Source organism: Nannospalax galili, unplaced genomic scaffold (assembly GCF_000622305.1).
Source record: "Nannospalax galili isolate Female #2095 unplaced genomic scaffold, S.galili_v1.0 scaffold747, whole genome shotgun sequence".
NCBI classification, from domain to species: domain Eukaryota; kingdom Metazoa; phylum Chordata; class Mammalia; order Rodentia; family Spalacidae; genus Nannospalax; species Nannospalax galili.
Genome location: NW_008357686.1, coordinates 889,258 through 908,982, shown reverse-complemented (window position 1 = coordinate 908,982; position 19,725 = coordinate 889,258). Strand labels below are relative to the sequence as shown.

The window sequence follows — 19,725 nt, the reverse complement described above, 5'->3', positions numbered from 1 at the left end:
GGATTCACACACAATAGCGCAACTGACTGTTTAAGCTGAATCATGGTCATCAATCAGTCCTACCGGATGGAGCTGAAAGTTTTAACTTAGAGATTTGGTAATATTTAAATTAGGAATCTGATTTGCTTTTTATATGCAGAATTTTTTAAAATTGTCATAGTATACACTCAAGCATTTTGATGGGCTGGGGATGTAGCTCCATGATACAGTGCTTGTCCAGCATGTACAAGGTCCTGGATTTGATTCCCAGTACCATAAAGTGGGGAGAAGGAAGCCAGGCATGGTGCACATACCTATTATCCAAGCACTTGAGAGGTGGAGGCAAAAGAATCATGATTTCTAGGCTAGCTTGGGCCAAATAGTGAGACCTTGCCTCATACCCTTTACTCCCCAACCCCCATCCCCTGGAAAGAAACCATTTTGCTTTTTCAGTAAGAACTATACCTAAGATGTCAGCCTCACTGTTCAGATCAAGTAGCTTTTGGCACTTACATCCTCACAGCAAACAAATAACTCATATGTACATTTTTTGCTTTTATTATATAGGGAAAGAAGAATTTATTGACTGAGTTTCCACAAATATTTGTATGCTTAATGAAAGGGAGTGAAAAAATTATATGGTACAACTCTATTTACATAGTCATGAGAACTAGGAAGTGGTGTGCTGGATTCAGATGCAGACTGAATGTTGACTCACAATATTTTTAATATTACAGAAATATTTTCAACAATGATTTAAGGAGCTAAGAAGATGGCTCAGTCTGTAAGTGCTTGCTGTAAAAGAACCTGAGTTCAGATCTCAGCATTCCTATAAAAGCCTGGCATGATAGCGTGTGTCTTTAACCCCAGCACTGGACACAAAGACAGGTGGACACTGGCCAGCCAGTATAGCCAAAATGGCAAGCTCCAGATTCAGTGAGATACCCTGCTTCAAAAAATAAGGTAAGAGCCAGGTATGGTGGAGCATGCCTATAGTCACAGCACTGGGGAGGCAGAGTGAGTTTGAGGCCAGCCTGATCTACATAGCCAGTTCCAGGCCAACTCTGGCTATATAGTGAGACCCTGTTTCAAACAAGCAAGCAAGCAAACAAACAAACAAACAAAAAAGGTAGAGAAGCAATTGAAGAAGACATTCCAGTATCAACTTCTGGTCTCCACCCGTCATACATATATCTCACACACACATACACACACCACACATAATAAAATTTTGTAAATGATTATATTCAATCACACTGCCATGAAATTGCTTTCACTAAGCAAAATTTTGTGCCAATAATGTTTAAATTTTGACTTATCTTTCATAGATAGCTTAAATATTAACTAATATACATGTAACAATACTGCATATGTATGTGTATATACATATATATATAGTTTATAAGGAATATTTTGTTTTGCTTGCTGTGTAGCCCAGGGTGACCTGGAGCTCCTGATCCTCCTGCCTTGGCTTCTCTACTGCTAGGATTACAAGAATGCATTAGCATCCAGTTTATGCAGTGCTGAGGATTGAACCCAGGCCTTTGTGTATGCTCAACAAGCACTCTACCAACTGAGCTACATCTCCATCCCTGTTCCTGCTTTGCAAGGTTTAAAAAAAAATTTTTTTAAAGACAAAAGTCTCACTATGCAGCTCTGGCTGATGTGGAACTGGTTATATAAATCAGACTGGCCTCAAACTCACATATAGATCCACCTGGCTCTGCCTGCTGAGTGCTGGAATTAAAGACCAATGCCACCACTCATGGCTATTTTGTGGGGTTTTGAGAGCTTATTTAGAGATTCTAGCTGGGGAGCACAGCTACTCCTATACCTTTAGACCAGACTGGTCTTCTACTATGGAAGGAAGAAGTTCATCCTCTTCAACCGAGAGTGCAGCTTCAGGAGGGACACACATGAAGTGGCAAGGGAAGAAGGGGACACCTGCCTAGCCAGCCAGATCAGCTGAATCAACTCTGGTGATCAATAGCCAGATTACCCTCACATTCAAGATTTTAATTTTTTTAATTAAAAAAATTTTTTAGAAGAAGTATTTCATTTCAGCTTTAACATACTCAATAACAGTTTCCAGAGCAAAGATACATCTCTTTCAAAAGTGGCTATAAAATTTTTAGGTTCGCTGTTGAATTAATACAGTTATACAATATTGAATTCAGTATAAGCCCTGGAAGACATTGTTTCTTATGGAAAGGCTCATTGTTTTTGCTAATAACACTGAGATGTTGGCACATGCATCTCTCATCTAATTATGTGTGTCTGTGTGGGAGTATGGGAATTGAACGGAGGTGCCTGTAGAGTCCAGAAGAGGGTGTCAGATCCCCTGGAGCTGGAGTTACAGGTGGTTGTGAGCACCTAGATGTGGGTCTGGTAACCAAACTCCAGTCCACTCCAAGAGTAGTATGCACTGTTAACCACTGAGCCATCTCTCCAGCCCCTGTGGATTTTTTGAGACAGCAGCTTGATAGCCCAAACTGGCCTACCACGATTCTTTGCCACTGCCTCCACAGTGTTTTAGGCTTGAGACACACTAGCAGGTTTTGTCTTCATTTTCGTTATTTGTATTTTTATGCATATGAGTGTTTTGCCTACATGTATGTTAAGTGTATCGTGTGAATGTAGTGCCCACAGAGGCCAGAAGAGGGTGTTAGATCCCCTGGAACTGGGGTTACAGTGGTTGTTAGATGCTATGTGGGTTCTGAGAACCTAACCCAGGTACTCTGCAAGAGTAGTCAGTGCTTTTAACCGTGAGCCATCTCTCTAGTTTTGTTGAATCAGTGTCTCATGGATCCCAGGCTGGCCTTGAATTTACTATACAGCAGAGGATGACCTTGGACTCCTGATCCTCCTGACTCCACCTCTCAAATGCTGGGATTACAAGTGTGCAGAGGCCCCACCACAATGGCTACACCTGGCCACTGAACAAATGCACAAGCTCAGGGAGGAGCTACAGGGCACCCTGGGAGCAGTGGAAAATGCAGTTAGGGGCACTGGGTGCTGAGCAGATAGTAAGAGCAGGGCTGAGACCCTGGAAGATTGTGTGAGGGCCAGAGTTGAGAGTGAAAACACCTGCTTTCCCCTTAAATCTCTAATCTGGTGTGAAGAGGGCAGAAGCTGGATCTTTGGACAAGTATTTTCTCAGGCTTAGAGATGGCCAGCCAGGGCCCATTAGTTTGAAGGCACCTAGGAGAGACCCTCTGTGATGAACTCCACATTGGTGGCAAACTGGACTGGTCCCCAGAGGTAAGGCCCAGGCTTCTTCCTCTGAACTTTTGGCACATCTCTGACTTGCTCACATGTGCTTTTTCTGTCCTGTACCCCAGCATGTTTGTGGTGCAATGCTCCACATGGAGTATCAATAACTGGGACAGTATCCTGTCTTCATTTAACAACCTGGGTAGGAATAGGTGCTCAGACAACCTTTGTTAAGTGACTATTTCCAGAGGTTTATTGAACCCATGTCGGCTAACTTGCATTGCTCTGAACCTTGGGAATACATTAGTGGATATGCATTCATGGAAGTTGGAGTGCAGTAACAGTTCATGCAAGACTTTGGAGAGCTCCTAGTCTTTATTCTTGGCTCCTGGCACGTAGCTCCTAAAACCCTGGGAATCTCCTAAATGCTATCAAATGAAATGGTTAGTAACTTTGTCCCTCTCTCTCCTCCTCCCCAGGTCTGGGACAGGGGCAGGTTTAAAGCCAAAGTTTCATTAGAGATGTGGGGCTGCCCAATCTCAGGGGCTAAAGACCGAGTTAGTCATTAATAGTCAACTATTTAATCAAGCATGATTACTTAATTCATTAAACCTCATAAAATCAGCTGGACGTGGTGGTGCATGCCTTTAATCCCAGCACTTGGAGGCCAGAGGCAGGTTGATCTCTGATTTCGAGGCCAGCCTGGTCAAGTTTCAAGCTAGCTACAGCTACAGGAAGACCAGCTCAAAAAGAAAAAAAAAAAAACAAAAAACAAGGGCCTGGAGAGATGTCTCAGTGGTTAAGAACACTGCACTGACTGTTCTTGCAGAAGACCCAGGTTCGAATCCCAGCACCCACGTGACAGCTAACGACTGTCCATAACTCCAGTTCCAGGAGATCCGACAGCCTTTTCTGTCCTCCGCCAGCATTGCACAACACGGGTGCACTTAATTACATGCAGGCAATACACACATACATATAAAATTTTTTAAAAACCCTCATAAAATCCCCAACATAGATCCCCAGCTCTGCATAAAACAATGGAGTTAGGGGAGGTTTTAGTACATGTAGTTTCTGGGACTGTGGTGCTGCCCAGAGGGTGCGGAAGCTCCCTGCAAGCGATATACTTGTCCATAAGCATCTCTTCTATTTCCTCTTTAATAAATTGATATAGCAAACCATAAAGTTTATGAGTTCTGTGAACTGGAGGATGATGGAAATCCCTGATTTGTTATATATACAGCATTATCCTCTGAGCATAAGTTGACTGCTATCTTCATAAGACCAACTGTGCCTACATGTAAAAATTCATCATAGCTGGGTTTTTTGACTGTTAACATGCCCTCATAGAAAAGAGGGAGCTAGGAAAGACATGGGACCATCACCTGAGCATCCAGTCACATCACCCAAGCAGTTGTATGCAATACTGCCCTAATTGCCTCAGGTAGCCGTGAGGGGCTAGAGCATGCAGGATAGGGAGGATTCAGGAGGCTCCATCTATACAGCCCCCCCGGCGGGGGGGTGCGGTGAGACATCATCCATGCTGGGTAAAGACTTTCCAGTGCAGTTGTTTTGGGGTCACTCACAATCCTGCCCATAATTCCTTAACACATGCTTTGTAAGTAAATCCAATAAACTCAGTGGTTCCCAGGGTGAGCTGTAGTGGATCGTACTTTGGTTTGTTAAGACCTTAAGTGGAAGGCATGGGCAATGCTTAGTTCCCACCCCCCAGGGAGAAAATTCTGGCAACACGACATGAAGAAAATTCTGGCAACATAAACACATTACCAGGGAGGTCTTAGATTTGGAATGCTAGCAACAAGCTCCTGTCAAGAGTCTCTGTAGGGGGAGTCAGGCATGCTGGCACACGCCTTTAATCCCAGCTCTTGGGAGACAGAGCCAAGGGGATCTCTGTGAGTTCAAGCCCAGCCTGGTCTACATATCAAGTTCCAGACCAGCTGGGGCTACAGGGAGACCCTGTCTCAAAAAAAGTACCCCTCCCAAAAAGTTTTTGTATGCATCTGCAGCAGCAGCAGCATCTCAGAAAACACTTGAGAAAAGTAACGTTAATTTTCTGATCTGAACTGACAAGATGGCCTCTTTCAGAGCAAAATTAATAGCCAGAATAATTTTGCAAAAACTTTATGATCAATTAAAAGTAAAAAATTCTTGCCGGGCAAGGTGTCACGTGCCTTTAGTACTAGCACTCGGGAGGCAGAAGCAGGCAGATATCTGTGACTTCAAGGCCAGCCTGGTCTATATAACTAGTTCCAGGCTAGCTGGAGCTACAGGGAGACCCTGTCTCAAAAAGACAAAAAAAAAATGCTGAAAGAAAAACTAGAATATTTAAGTGAATCTAAGAAACAGAAATATGAACATATGGGGGGGGACAGGAACTGAGACACAGAAGCAGGAATTACTTTCATCTTTTATGCTTTAAATATGAATGCATGGGGTGGAGAGTTGGCTCAGCAGTGAAGAGCACTGACTGCTCTTGAGGAGGACCCAGGTTCCATTCCCAGCACCCACATGCCAGTTAACAACCATCCCTAACTCCAGTTCCAGGGGATCCGACGTCCTCTTTTGACCTCCTCGGGCATTGCACGACACAGGTGTACTTACACACGTACACGCATACACATAAAATAAATAAATTTAAAAAAAAAACATGAAAGCCGGGTGTAGTGGTACAGGCCTTGAATCCCAGCACTCAGGAGGCAGAGACAATGATCTCTGTGAGTTCAAGGCCAGCCAGATCTACATAGTGAGTCCCGGGCTAGTTGGGAGCTACAGGGAGACCATGTCAAAAAGATCAAAAAAAAAAAAAAAACTAAAAATTGAAACATCAATGCTTTATGTTTCCAAAGAACCCAATTATGGAAACAAAACTTTATTTCAGTTTTACTTTAAAACATAATAAACAGGTTGTAAAGTTCTCAATTGTTATTAAGTTGCTTGTACAAACTTAAAGTCATGAGCATGACTTCAGGATCTGCACTCTTTATGTCAAGTGCTTTAACTAAGCAGTTGAGGGCCTCCTGTATTTTCCCAGATTCTTTCAGTTCTTTTCCACGAGCTACAAGTGTGTCATAGTCATTGGTAGCCTCCTCTACGGCTGTATCCTGAGGACAATCAACTGAAGGTTCCCTGGACAAAGGCTCAGGGGCATCAGGAGAACTCTGTGGAGCTAGAGAACTAGGCTCAGGCATAGTCAAGCTGCTGGGCTTGTTTTCTGAAGACAGAGGTTCCCCAGAAGGATCTTCTGTGCACCCTAAGGCTTCATCACTGCTCTCTTCTTCCGAACGACCTTGAGCACTCTCGGAGTCACTACTGTTGTCAAGCTTTTCCTCCATATCTTCTATGTCATCTAAAACCACATTGATCAGAGACCTCCTAGAAGCTAGAGATCTCCTAGAGTTTACAGATTTATTCACATTGTCAGGTATTTTAGGTGAAAAGAATCTTCCATGGGGAATGGTGTCATTTTTGGGAGTTGAAGCATCAAACTGTTTCACAGATGAGAACTGAAAGGGAGAGGTGCTGAATGAACTTGTGCTGGAAGTACCTTTTAAAGCATCATTTTCATCTTCATCATCTGAGATGATCCTTCTAGCTTTGCTTCTGGCTTTAACAATAACTAATTCTTCTTCCAGCTCATCATTCTCAGAAGAATCCACACTGAGATTAAGGGCTGACTCTGCTCTAGAATCTGCTGCAGAGCCATGCAAGCTATTTTTTTTCTCAACATGCTCCAAAGACTGGTCAGAGAGATTTTGTGTAGCATTTGCAGTGTCTTCCAGGAAAAGATTGAAATCACATGCATACTGTGGTGACAATGCTAACAGGTCATTTTCCATCTTGGCCTCACTTGCTTGAGCACCCTGAAGTGCACCAGGGGATGCTGGGAAGTCATCAGACACTTCAATGATGGGTACATCTGATTTTGTGTTTTGATTTTCATTTACTGTGGGATTAACAGGCTGGGGACCACAGTAATATAAACTCTCTTCATCCTGCAGATCTAGATTTGGCCCAAGATCAACTTTGCCAGATTGGCTAGCTAAATAATTAAAACTTCCCAGGAGGGTCTCCTGCAATGTCTCTTGCTTAGGCAACTCCTGTAAAGCCTTCGTTTGCACAGCTTCATTTTCAGTTGCAAACGTTTCTGCTATTCCCAATACAGAGTCAGTCCCAATTCCTCCTATACTTCCAGGCCCCTGGGGTAAAGTAGCTGTAGAGCCAGCATCAAATGTACTTTCAGGCTGGTGCCTATCATCTTGTAGCACACTAAGATTCTTTACCTCAGAGACATCACTCTCTCTGGACTCTCTCTCTGGCTCACTCTCTCTGGATTGATCATAAATGCTTACACTGGCCATGTGAGAACTGATATCCTCCTCCTGGGCAGGACTTGGAGTTAGAAGAGGTGAAGGCTGAGACTGTGGTTTGTTCAATTCATGCCCTTTCTTCTTTGTTTGAGAAGGAAATACAGATGCTCTGAACTCCTCATTTCCAGTTCTTTGTCTTCCCATTGTATTTTGAGACTCAAATTCAACAAGGAATTGAGCTTTCTGAACTCTCTGTTGAATATACTGAGATTCTTCTATCACGTCAAGTTCTTCTTTAACAGATAGATCATGTGTGTACATCAAATCATGGTCCGATATTCCTGCTATGCCCAGAGACTGTACGTAGGCAATATGCTTGTCTAGTTCCTCATCAGATCTCCTCTGAGCAGCATGGAGAGACTGAAGCTGCAGCTGGGTTACAGAGTTCTGCAAATCCTCAACTGTGAAGAGCTCTCTTAACTCCTGTTTACTGAAATAGCGGAATGGGTTTTTCTTATCTCCAGTAGTTTGTCTGATTAACGAGTCCTTAAAAACCTGTCTTCTATATATTTTTTCCTCTACAGTCCCACAAGTAATTAGCCTGTAAACCACAACATTCTCTTTTTGTCCAATTCGGTAAACTCGATCCACAGCCTGAGCATCGGTTGCAGGGTTCCAGCTAGGATCAAAGATGACCACTCTAGTTGCTGCAGTTAACGTTAGGCCAACACCACCGACTTGAGTGGTAAGCAGAAAAACAGAGTATTCTTTATTTTGCTGGAATAGCTGAATTCTTTTTTCTCGTTCCCAAAGGTGAGTAATTGTGCCATCAATTCGCAATGTCTTGAAGTGCTTATTCTTTAAGAGGCGCTCAATGATGTTGAGAATTTGTCTCGACTGGGAAAACACCAAAGTTTGATGCCCTTCGTCTCTCAGTCTCTTCAGCAGGGCCATCAAGAATATCATTTTTCCAGATTCTTGCATCAGTGCATCATCAGTTATGTGAGCAATGCTGTTCACATCTGAGGAATCTTCCTCCTCATTTCCCTCTTGAGCAGAGAATCTGACAGTCTCTAGGTTCAGCAAATGACAAGCTCGTGCAGAGAGCAGCCTAGGATGGTCACAGAGCTTCTTTAAGACGCCGAGCTCAGCCAGAGGTGAGCGTGTCTCCATTAGCAACTCCTTGATGTGATCTAAAGACACGAATTTCCTGTAAATCTCTTCTTGTAAAGACACAAGACGTACCCAAATGATTAAATCGTTTTTCCTGGTAAGGGAAGGCATTTCACAAATGGGATCAGCACCTGGATTCTTTTCATTAAGTCTGGCCTCCGGGTTGTCTGACTTTTTCTTCTGTACTTCTTCTTTGGTCCTCCTGAGAAAATAGGGTTTTATGATTTCCATTAAGTTTTCAGATATCTTAAGTCCCAAGGCCTTTTCCCCTGGAGTAGCATCCTTCTCTCTTGCTCTAATAATAGGATTTTCATACTCCATTTTAAAAGTTTTTAATGTTCCTAGCAAGGAGCCTTGGCAAGCAAAATCAAACAGTGACCACAGTTCTTGCAAATTATTCTGTATTGGGGTTCCTGTAAGGAGGAGGCGATTACTTGCAGGAACAGCTCGAGCACATATGGCTGACTTGGTAGAGGCACTTTTGATCTTATGGGCTTCATCAAGGATGACATAATCCCATACAAATGCTTGGCCATTAAAGCTTGCAAGTTGCTGCCAGTTATTAATTAGCATTTGGTAGGTAGTGATAATGACGCCATTCCTTTGCTGAATCCGGTTCAGGTTTCTGGTACGCTCATCTTTGCTGGGGCCATGAAAGGTTTTGACTCTCATTCCTGGAGTCCACTTGGCAAATTCTTTGACCCATGTGTTAATGAGATTGGTTGGCATGATCAACAGCACATGATTCACAAGTGAAGCATCAAACATACCAGACAGGAAAGCAATGATTTGAACAGTCTTCCCCAATCCCATGTCATCTGCCAAGATTCCTCCTTTTCTTCTGCCCTTATACAAGCTATAGAGAAAGGCGATGCCTTCCTTCTGGTGCTCAAAGAGTTGTTCATATAGTTCTCGATAAAGCAGCAGGCCGGAGTTACACACATCTGTAAATTCATCATCTTCTTCTTCTGCCAACTGCTCCAAAGCTTCCTGTAATTTTTGGATTCTGCTCAACACCTTTTTGGTGGGAAAAATATCCTTTGCCAAATTGAAAAGTTTCAATGCTTCTTCCAGCTCTCCATTCCTAGTTGCTTCTTTGCCTTCCTTCACATATCTATAAAAAAGGTTAAAAAAATGACATGAGACGCAAGTGGTAGAATGCTTACTTGGCATGCAAGAGACTGGGTTCAACCCTCAGTACAGGATGGCAGTGGAAGGACAAAGAAACAGACCGAACATTCAATCTAAGAAAGCTTTAGAATGCATTTTGGAATCCAAACTGTAGTTTGGAGTTTTAAAATTTTATTTATTTTTATTTTACATGTATGAATGTATTGCCTACATGTGTGTAAGTTCACCTGTATCACACAATGCCTGCAGAGATCAGAAGAGGGCACTGGATTCCCTGGAACTGGACTTAAAAATGACTGCTAGCAGCCATGTGTGAGCTAGGAAACCAAACCCAGGTCCTCTGCAAGAGCAGCCAGTGCTCTTAACCACTGAGGCATCTCTTCAGCCCCCTGGATTTTTTTGGGGGGGAGGGGTGTACCAATCTCAGGTATCCCAAGTTGGTCTCAAACTCACTATATAACCAAGGGTAATCTGAACTTCTTTTTTTAAAAAAAACTTTATTTTTTATTTTATGTATATACGTGTATTGCTTACATGCATAGGTTTTAAAATTTTTATTATTTATTTTTATTTTACATGTATGAATATTGCTTGCATGTAAGTTCACCTGTGTCATGCAATGCCCACAGAGGTCAGAAGAGGGTGTCAGATCCCCTGGAACCGGAATTATAAGTAGTTGTTAGCCACCATGTGGGTGCTGAATATGGGTGCTGGGATTCAAGCCCGGATCCTCTTCAAGAACAGTCAGTGCTCTTAACCCCTGAGCCATCTCTCCAACCCCATCACATAAATTTTTAAAAAGTCCATTTCACCCTACTTAGAATAACTACTTTTTTTTTGGTCTTTTTGAGACAAGGTCTCCCTGTAGCCCCAGCTGGCCTGGAACTTGCTATGTAGACCAGGCTGGCCTTGAACTCACAGAGAGCCCTCTGCCTCCCAAGTGCTGGGATCAAAGGCGTGTGCCACCGTGCCCAGCAGAATAACTACTTTCGAAAAGAAAAATGCTGGCAAGAATGTAGAAAAAAGGAACCCTTAGGCCAGGCGTGATAAAGCAAATATAGCAAAATGTTAACACGCATCTAGGTGGTGGATCAAAAAGAAAAAAAGGCACTGGAGATAGATCTCACTTGGTAAAGTGCCTGCTGAGCAAGCATGAGGAGGACTGAATTCAATCCCCAGAATCCAAGTAAAAAGCTGGGCAGGGTGCAGCAAGCTTGTAATCCCAGTACTAGAAGATTAAGGGGCTGCAGGTACTAACAGTTTGTACCTACTGTAAAAGAAGGTACCAGTATTCGAATTCTTCATTTTACTTAGACTTTATCCCAAAAGAGTCAGTCAGGATGTTAGTCACCAAATGCTCCCCAAAATAATGAATGCTTTTAACACTGGCCACTATGATCCATCAGATGCTAAAGCACATCTGCTATACTAGAAAAAGATCATCTGGTTTCAGCATTACTCAGTATCTGCTTCTCCCAGCGTAATCAACCAGCAGGCTCAACTGTCTGGAAGGGCACACTGTTGGCATGTAGTAGGAAGCTATCTTCCAGTTAGTTTTGGTGAAAAGGTATTTGCTCAATTCAGTCACAAAAGCAGCACTTACATTTTCAGGCCTAAATAACAAAGGACAAGTTCTAGAGCCTTCCTGCTCTTACTTTTAAATAGACTGTGCTCTTCCTGCCTGCTGATATGTCTCTGTGACAAGGCATAATGCCTGAAGGGGCAGTAACAGCTGTGGCTCTCTTTTGTGCCATAAAATTTGACCTATACAGTTCTTGTCTGTGGAATCAAGGCCAATGACACAGGTAATAACCACTATAGAAAGTCTTGCACTGTTTCCCTCAGAGCTTGTTTTAGGTAAAGCAGAGTAGAGCACTAGATAGTGTTAAGCCCCCACCAAACTCTGTGCAAGCTCCTACCCTCAGAGCCCCAGGCACACCATTAAACTGAATACCCACATTGCATCCATCTTTCGATATGTCTTATAATCTACAACAGAAGTTTTAAAAGAACGTTATTTGTCTACCCTAGCGGATGGAGGATAAGATCCCTCACTAGAAGAAAGTGGATGTGAATGTCTGCTGAGCACTCAAAACCCAAAAAGCACAAAAAGAAACAAAACAGCAAAATACAATAGCAACCTTAACCCCCTACACCTAGCAGGTGCCTGAAATAAGAATACTGAAACAAGAACAGTGTAGGACCAGTGAGATGACTCAGAGGGTAACGGCACTTGCTGCCAAGCCCCAAAACCTGAGTTTGATCCCAAGGACCGATATGGTGGAAGGAGAGAACCAACTCCTACAAGCTGTGCTCTGACCTCCTCATGCACACTGGGGCACACATATACCCACATACATACACGCACAAAATAAATGATTTTAAAACGAGTGTTTTATATTGTTCTAAAAGAGTCTACATTCTCAATTGTTAAGTCCACTGATCTATTGCTATACCACACTACCTCAACTACTATATCTGTTAAGTTTTAATTAAGGAACCACAAATCCTCTAACTTTTCTCAAAACCCATAAAATTCATAGAAATGGGAAAAAATGGTAGTCACCAGAGGCTGAGGGAAGACAAATGGGGAGCTATATAATGGTTACAGTTTCAGTTTTAGAAGATAAAGAGTCATGGAAAGAGATGGTAGTGATGGCTACAAAAATTATGAATGTATTTAACACCACTTAACTGTACATTTAGAAATAGTTAATATGATAAATGTAACACAATTAGTAAATTGTCAGGCCTGCAAATATAGTTTTATTTCTCCCTTTCTAATTTGCATGCCTTTCATTTCTCTTTCTTTGGTAACTGGCCTGCCTAGAACCTCTGTCATCATGCTGAATTATGACTAGAAGTGGCAGGACTAGACACACATGGAGTCTCGTTCTTGATGAAGGTGAAAAGCTTTTATTGTTGTTGTTGGTATTGTTTTGGCTTGGTTTTTTGAAACAGGGTCTCCCCGTAGCCGCAGCTGGCCTAGAACTCACTATGTAGACCAGGCTGGCCACAGTCTCACAGAAATCCGTCTGCCTCTACCTCCTGAGTGCTGGGATTAAAGGCATGCCACACCTGGCTAGGTCCTAGATTTTTTTCAAAAGCTTTTTCTGCACCTACTGAGATGAACATGTGGGTTTGCCCTTTGGTTTTAGACATGTTAAGCTTGTAATCTCTACTATCAAATAGAGATGTTAAAATGATTGGATACAGTCTGGAGTTCAGAAGAGGTCAGGAATAAAGATAAAAGTGTGATAGTCATTTGAGAAATACAAATTAAAACACAGTGAGGTATCACTTCATACCTGTTAGATAGGGTATTATCCAAAAGATGAATGTAGGGCCTGGAGAGATGGCTCAGTGGTTAAGAGCACTTGCTGAGGACCGGGGGTTCAGTTCCCAGCACTCACATGGAAGCTAACATCCATCTATAACTCCAATTCCAGGGGATCCAATGCCCTCTTCTGGTCTCTATGAGCAATGCACACACAGGTGCACTTACCTAGATGCAGGCAAAATACTCATACACATAAACTTTTTTTTGGTCTTTTTGAGACAGGGTCTCCTTGTAGCCCCAGCTGGCCTGGAACTATGTAGACCAGGCTAGCCTTGAACTCACAGAGATCCGCCTGCCTCTGCTGGGATTAAAGGCATGTGACACCATGCCCCCAGCTACATAAAAATAAATTTAAAGCAGAGGCAGGCGGATCTCTGTGAGATCAAGGCCAGCCTGGTCCACATTTGCATCTTCCAGGTGGGCTGGGACTAGGGAGAACCTGTCAAAATACAAATAACAAAAAAAAACAAAAATAAATTAATTACAGGGGTAGGCAGATCTCTGTGAGTTTAAGGCCAGCCTGGCCTATACAGCAAGTTCCAGTCCAGCCAGAGCTACATAGTGAGACACTGACTGAAAAAAAAAACATAAGTGCTGGTAAGAATGTAGGGAAGTGGGTGGAGAGATGCCTCATTGGTTCTTGCAAAGGACCTGGGTTCAATTCCTAGCACCCACATGGCAGCTAATAACCAAGCTGGCCTCTGCCTCTGCCTCCCACATGCTAGGATTAAAGGCATGGGCCACCACACCCACTGAGGCCCCTCTCTTTAGAGTTGCCCTTGGTACAGTAATTTCCTTTTGCCTTCTACCTCCCACCCCTCCCTAGTCCTTTGGTAAGATTTATTCACTTTTCCTTTTGCCCAGTATTTCTTTTTTTTTTAACAATTATGTATTTATTTAGGGGGTCGGGGACATTGTGGAGATCAGAGGACAGCTTACAGGAGTCAGTTCTCTCCTACCATGTGGGCTCCAGGGTGGAACCTGGTGGCAAGTGCCTTTACCCACTGAGTCATCTGGCTGGCCTTGCCAACTATTTCTGTGGTTAAGATGTTAACTGTTAAAACTTTCTTTTTGACTAAGAGTGTATTTCCTTGGTAAAGAACTTGACTACAGCATGTGCAAAAACCTGGATCTGATCTCCAATGCCCCCCCCCCAAAAAAAACAGATGTAGAGCCACATGCCTGTAATCCCAGCACTTAAGAGGCAGGAGGATCATGAGTTGGAAGCCAACCTGGTTTATAGAGCTAGGCATTTGTCCCAAACAAAGCAAAACAAAACAAAAACAGATTTACAAATCCCAGAGTATCTGATAATCTTGGTGAAGGCTGTCTGTCTTTATTATTTATCAATTAAAAATAAAATAGAGAGGCTAGAGATGGCTGAGTGGTTAAGAGTACTGCCTGCTCTTGCAGAGGACCCAGGTTTAGTTCCCAGCAGGCAGACCTCTGTGAGTTCAAGGCCAGTCTGGTCTACATAGTAAGTTCCAGAACAGCTGGGGCTACAGGTAAACCCTATCTCAAAAAAAAGCTTAATTGAAAAGGAAAACATGCGAATGTTCTCAGAATAAAGAAGAGATTTAAAGTCAACAACCAAAGCAGGATCACTAAACGAAGATTTTGTTTTGTTTTGGTGTTTTTGTGACAGGGACTCCCTATAGTCCCAGCTAGCTTGGAACTCACTACGTAAACCAGGCTGCCCTTGGACTCAAGATCAGCCTGCCTCTGCCTCCCAAGTGCTGGGATTAAAGGTGTGTGCCACTATGCTTGGCTAGGAAGGATTACTTTTAAAAAGAGCTAAAATGCTGGGCGTGGTGGTGCACGCCTTTAATCCCAGTACTTGGGAGGCAGGCGAATCTTTGTGAGTTTGAGGCCAGCCTGGTCTACATAATGAGTTCCAGGGCAGCTGGGGCTACAAGGAGACCCTGTCTCAAAAAGACAAAAAAAAGAGCTAAGATTACAGGCTAGAGAGATGGCTCAGGCTTTAAGAACTCTAGGTGCTCTTGCAGAGAACTCAGGTTTGAATTCCAGCACCCACATGATGGCTAACAACCACCCATAACTCCAGTTCCAGGGAATCCAATGCCATCTTCTGATCTCTGTGGGCACTGCACGACACAGGTACACTGACACACATGCAGGTAATACACTCATACACATAAAATAAATAAAAATAAAATATATTTTTAAAAAGTCACACATGGGGGGCTGGAGAGATGGCTCAGCAGTTAAGAACACTGGTTGTTCTAGCAGCTAACAACTGTCCATAACTCCAGTTCCAGGGGATCCACCAGTGTCTTCTGTCCTCTGTGGGCATTGCATGACACAGGTGCACTTACCTACACACAGGCAATACACGTATACACATAAAATAAAAATAATAAATAAAATATTTTTAAAAATTCACACATAGGCCAGTGACATGGATCAGCAAATAAACACCCCTGCTGCCAAGCCCGATGATCTGAGTTTGATCCCTGGGACCCACATGGTAGAAGGAAAGAACCAACTCCTACAAGTTGTCGTCTGACCTCCACTTATACATGCTGTGGCAAATGTACAGCCACCCACCCACTACTCCACACACAAATAAATAAATAAATGTAATAAACCATTTTTTAAAAATTCACACAGGGGCCAGAGAGATGACTCAGTGGTTAAGAATACTTGCTGCTGGAGCTGGAGAGATGGCTCAGCAGTTAAGAACACTGGTTGTTCTTGCAGAAGACCTGGGTTCGAATCCCCGCACCCACATGGCAGCTAACAACTGTCCATAACTCCAGTTCCACGGGATCTGACAGCCTCTTTTGACCTCCTCAGGCATTGCACAACACGGGTGCACTTACCTACATGCAGGCAATAGATGCATACACATAAAATAAAAATAATAAATAAAATTAAAAACAAAAGAATACTTGCTGTTCTTCCAGGTAATCTGAGTTCAGTTCCCAGCACCCATGTATGGCAGCTCATAACTGCCTCTAACTCCAGCTCTAGGCAATCTGGCCTCTGCAGGCACCAGAAACACACGATATATATGCATCCATGTAAGCAAATACTCATACACATAAAATAAAAATAAACCTTTTTAAAATTAAAAAAAAATTATGTTTATGTTTATGAATGTTATGCCTGTGTGTACATAAGTGCACCCATGTCATGAAGCGCCCATGCAGGACAGAAGAGGGCATTGGATCCCCTGGAACTGGAGTTACGGATGGTTATTAGCCACCATGTTGGCACTGGAAACTGAATCCAGGTCTTCTGCAAAAGCAGCCAATGCTCTTAACTGCTGAGCCATCTCTTCAGCCCCTGATAAATAAATCTTTTTTAAAACTTCTATGAATGTTTACAATAGCATTGTTTATAATGGCCCCAAAGTACAAACAATCCAGGTATCTATCAGCTGGTGAATGGAATAAAAATGTACATCCATGCAATACAATATTATTTGGCAATATAAAGAAACAGAGCATTAAGATATATTGCTGGGCGTGGAGGTGCACGCCTTTAATCCCAGCACTTGGGAGGCAGAGGCAGGCAGATCTTTGTGAGTTCGAGGCTAGCCTGGTCTAAATAGTAAGTTCCAGGACAGCTGGGGCTACAAGGAGACCCTGTCTCAAAAGGACCAAAAAAAAAAAAAAGATATAATATGAACCCTGAAACCATTGTGTTAAGTGAGATGAGTTTATCATAAAGAACCAGATATTTTATGATTCCATTTATAAGAAATGTACCGTAGGGCATGGTGGTGCATGCCTTCAATCCCAGCAGTCAGGAGGCAGAGGCAGGCAGAGCTCTGTGAGTTCAAGGTCAATCTGGTCTACTAGTGAGTTCCAGGCTACCTGGGGCTATACAGAGACCCTGTTTCAAAAAGACCAAAAAAGAAAGAGAGAGAGAGAGGGAGGGAGGGAGGAAGAAAGAAAAAAGAAAGAGAAAAAGAAAGAAAGAAAGAAATGTATAGACAAATCTATAGAGACAGAAAGTAGATTAGTGCTTGTCTAGGTAGGGCTGGCAGCAGAAAGCTAATGAATAGCAAAAAGCATACAAGCTTTCTTTGGGGGGTATTAAAACATGTTCTAAAGTTGACTATGGTGATAGATACAGAGCTCAGTGAACAAAATAAAAGCCACAGATTAGTATACCTTAAATGAATGAATTGTGGGCTGGAGAGATGGCTCAGAGGTTTTGAGTATTTGCTGCTCTTACAGAGGACGCAGGTTTGGTTCCTAGCATCCACATGGCAGCTAACAATCATCAGTAACTCCAGTTCCAGGAGATCTGACACCCTCTTCTGATCTCTGTGGGCATTTCACACACAGGTATACTTACATACATGCAGGCAAACCACTCATACACATAAAATAAAAATAAGTAAGGGACGGAGAGATGGCTCAGCGGTTAAGAGCACTGACTGCTCTTCCAGAAGACCCAGGTTTGGTTCCCAGCACCCCCGTGGCAGCTAACAACAGCTCATAACTCCAGTTCCAGGGGATGCAAAGCCCTCTTCTGACCTCCAAGGTATCACGCAACACGGGTACACCTATGTACATGGAGGCAATAGACTCATACACATAAAGTAATAAAATATTTTAAAAATAAATAAAAATGAGTGAATAGTATGATGCACAAACCATTTTTCAATAAAGGTGCTGAAAAGAAGAGAGCCATATGGGGTGTAGGAAGTACACAAAAGATGCAGCAAGAGGGACAACACAATGGCTCAGGGGGTAAAAGCCACTGCCATGTGAGCTACACAGCCTCAGTTCAATCCCTGGAACCCACATAAAGGTGAAAGGAGAAAGACGAACTCTACAAAATTTCCTCTGACCTCCCCATGCACACCATGGTGCATATGTGCATGCATACAGACACACAGTAATAACACATTTTTAAAACAAAAAATTTTAAAGACTCAGCAAGCTAGAAAGAAAATAAAAAGGGGGGGAGGGAGAGAATATGTCATCAAGGTGGATGTGAGCCTGGCATGGTAGTACACACCTATAATTCCAGCACTTAGGAGATTGAAGACAGGACAATCACTGTGAGTTCTGGGCCAGCCTGTGCTACAGAGTGAGATCCTGTCTCAACACCCTCCCGCCCAAAAAAAGGGTGAGGGAGATGGCTCAGTGGGTAAGGGTACTTGCCACCAAGAGTAACGACCTGAGTTTACTCTCCAATCTCCAGGATCTAGCTGGCAGAAGGAGAGAACTGACTCCCACAATTTGTCCTCCAAGCTCTACACACACACACACACACACACACACACACACACACAGAGAGAGAGAGAGAGAGAACGAGAGAGAGAGAGAGATCCATATACATACCTGCAGAAATAAATGAGTGTAAAAATTTAAAAACCCAAACTAAAAATAAGAGCTTTTTGCTCCTCTGCTGCTGCTGAGTGGCATGGAGGTGGAAACTCATGCATGCTCAAGATTCGGCTTCAGTAACAATCCACCACTATGGCCATGGAAGGCATTGCTGCTAGAGGTGCAACAAAAATTCACATTGCTTTACAAAAGTTGCTAAAGAACACTCTCATCCACAAAGGCCACACACTGGGAATTCATGATGTTGCCAAAGCCTTAGACAATGCCAAGACCATCCTTGTGTGCTTGCATCCAATTATAATGAGCCTGTGTGTGTCAAATTAGTGGGAGCCCTTTCTGCCGAGCACCAAATCTACCTAGTTAATTTGATGACAAGAACCTAGGGAAATGGGCAGGCCTCTGCAAACCTGACGAAGAGGAGGAACCCCATAAAGCTTCAGTTGTGTAGTGGTTATGGACTACAGCAAAGAATCTCAAGCCAAGGATGTCATCAAAGGGCACTTCAAATGTAAGAAAACAAATTTAAAACCTGGTTCATTTTCTTCAGGAAACAAATAAAAATAAAAATAATAAAGTCAATGTGGGCACAATGTGGTGGCACATATCTGTAATTCCAAGGGGCAGCATGAGGATCTCAGTTCAAGGTCAGTCTGAGCTACACAGTGAATTTCTGTGTCTAACAGACCAAGGAAAAGCTGGGTGTGGTAGTGCACATCTATCATCCCAGCTAACTGGAGGCCCTGCAAGTCTGAGACAGCTTGGGCAACAAAGCAATTTCAAGATGCTATAGATTGTGAAGAAAAAGCACAAGACAGAAAATGGTGTACAACAGAGGATCCAAACAGACAGCTCATAGTCTTAGAAATACAGTGCTGTGATGGAGAATGGGTTCAAAAACTGTTTTAAAGGAAGAGTGTTGTGAGAAAGGTGTAAGAGGAAGTGCGTATCGCAAGGGGATTGTTCGTGTGACAGCAAGAGTGCGGCCACAGAGTGGGTGGCAGGAGAAAGAGGGAGGGGCGAGCAAATGCATGGAGAACGGACAGGAGAGTGAGCAACTGAAAGTAGGTGACAGAGATTCAGACAAGGTGGCCAAAAAAGGAGGACAGAGTAGGCAGAAGGAAATTCAAAGGCAGGACGCTGGGAGAGGGCGAAAGAAAGGGCAACAGAGAGAGAGAGAGAGAGAGAGAGAGAGAGAGAGAGAGAGAGAGAGAGAGAGAGAGAGAGAGAGAGA

The 19,725-nt window shown here is 43.1% G+C and overlaps 1 protein-coding gene across 1 annotated transcript in view; it reads right to left on the bottom strand.

Moving 5' to 3' along the window:
- Nucleotides 1-6,067: 6,067 nt before the first annotated feature.
- The window catches only part of Ercc6l (ERCC excision repair 6 like, spindle assembly checkpoint helicase), a 23,686-nt gene continuing 10,028 nt past the window's right edge, over nucleotides 6,068-19,725 (bottom strand). The window contains exon 2 of the mRNA XM_008855557.2: nucleotides 6,068-9,807. Within this exon, the coding sequence (XP_008853779.2) occupies nucleotides 6,129-9,807 (3,679 nt within the window). The 3' untranslated portion in view covers nucleotides 6,068-6,128. The remainder of the gene's footprint in view (nucleotides 9,808-19,725) is intronic.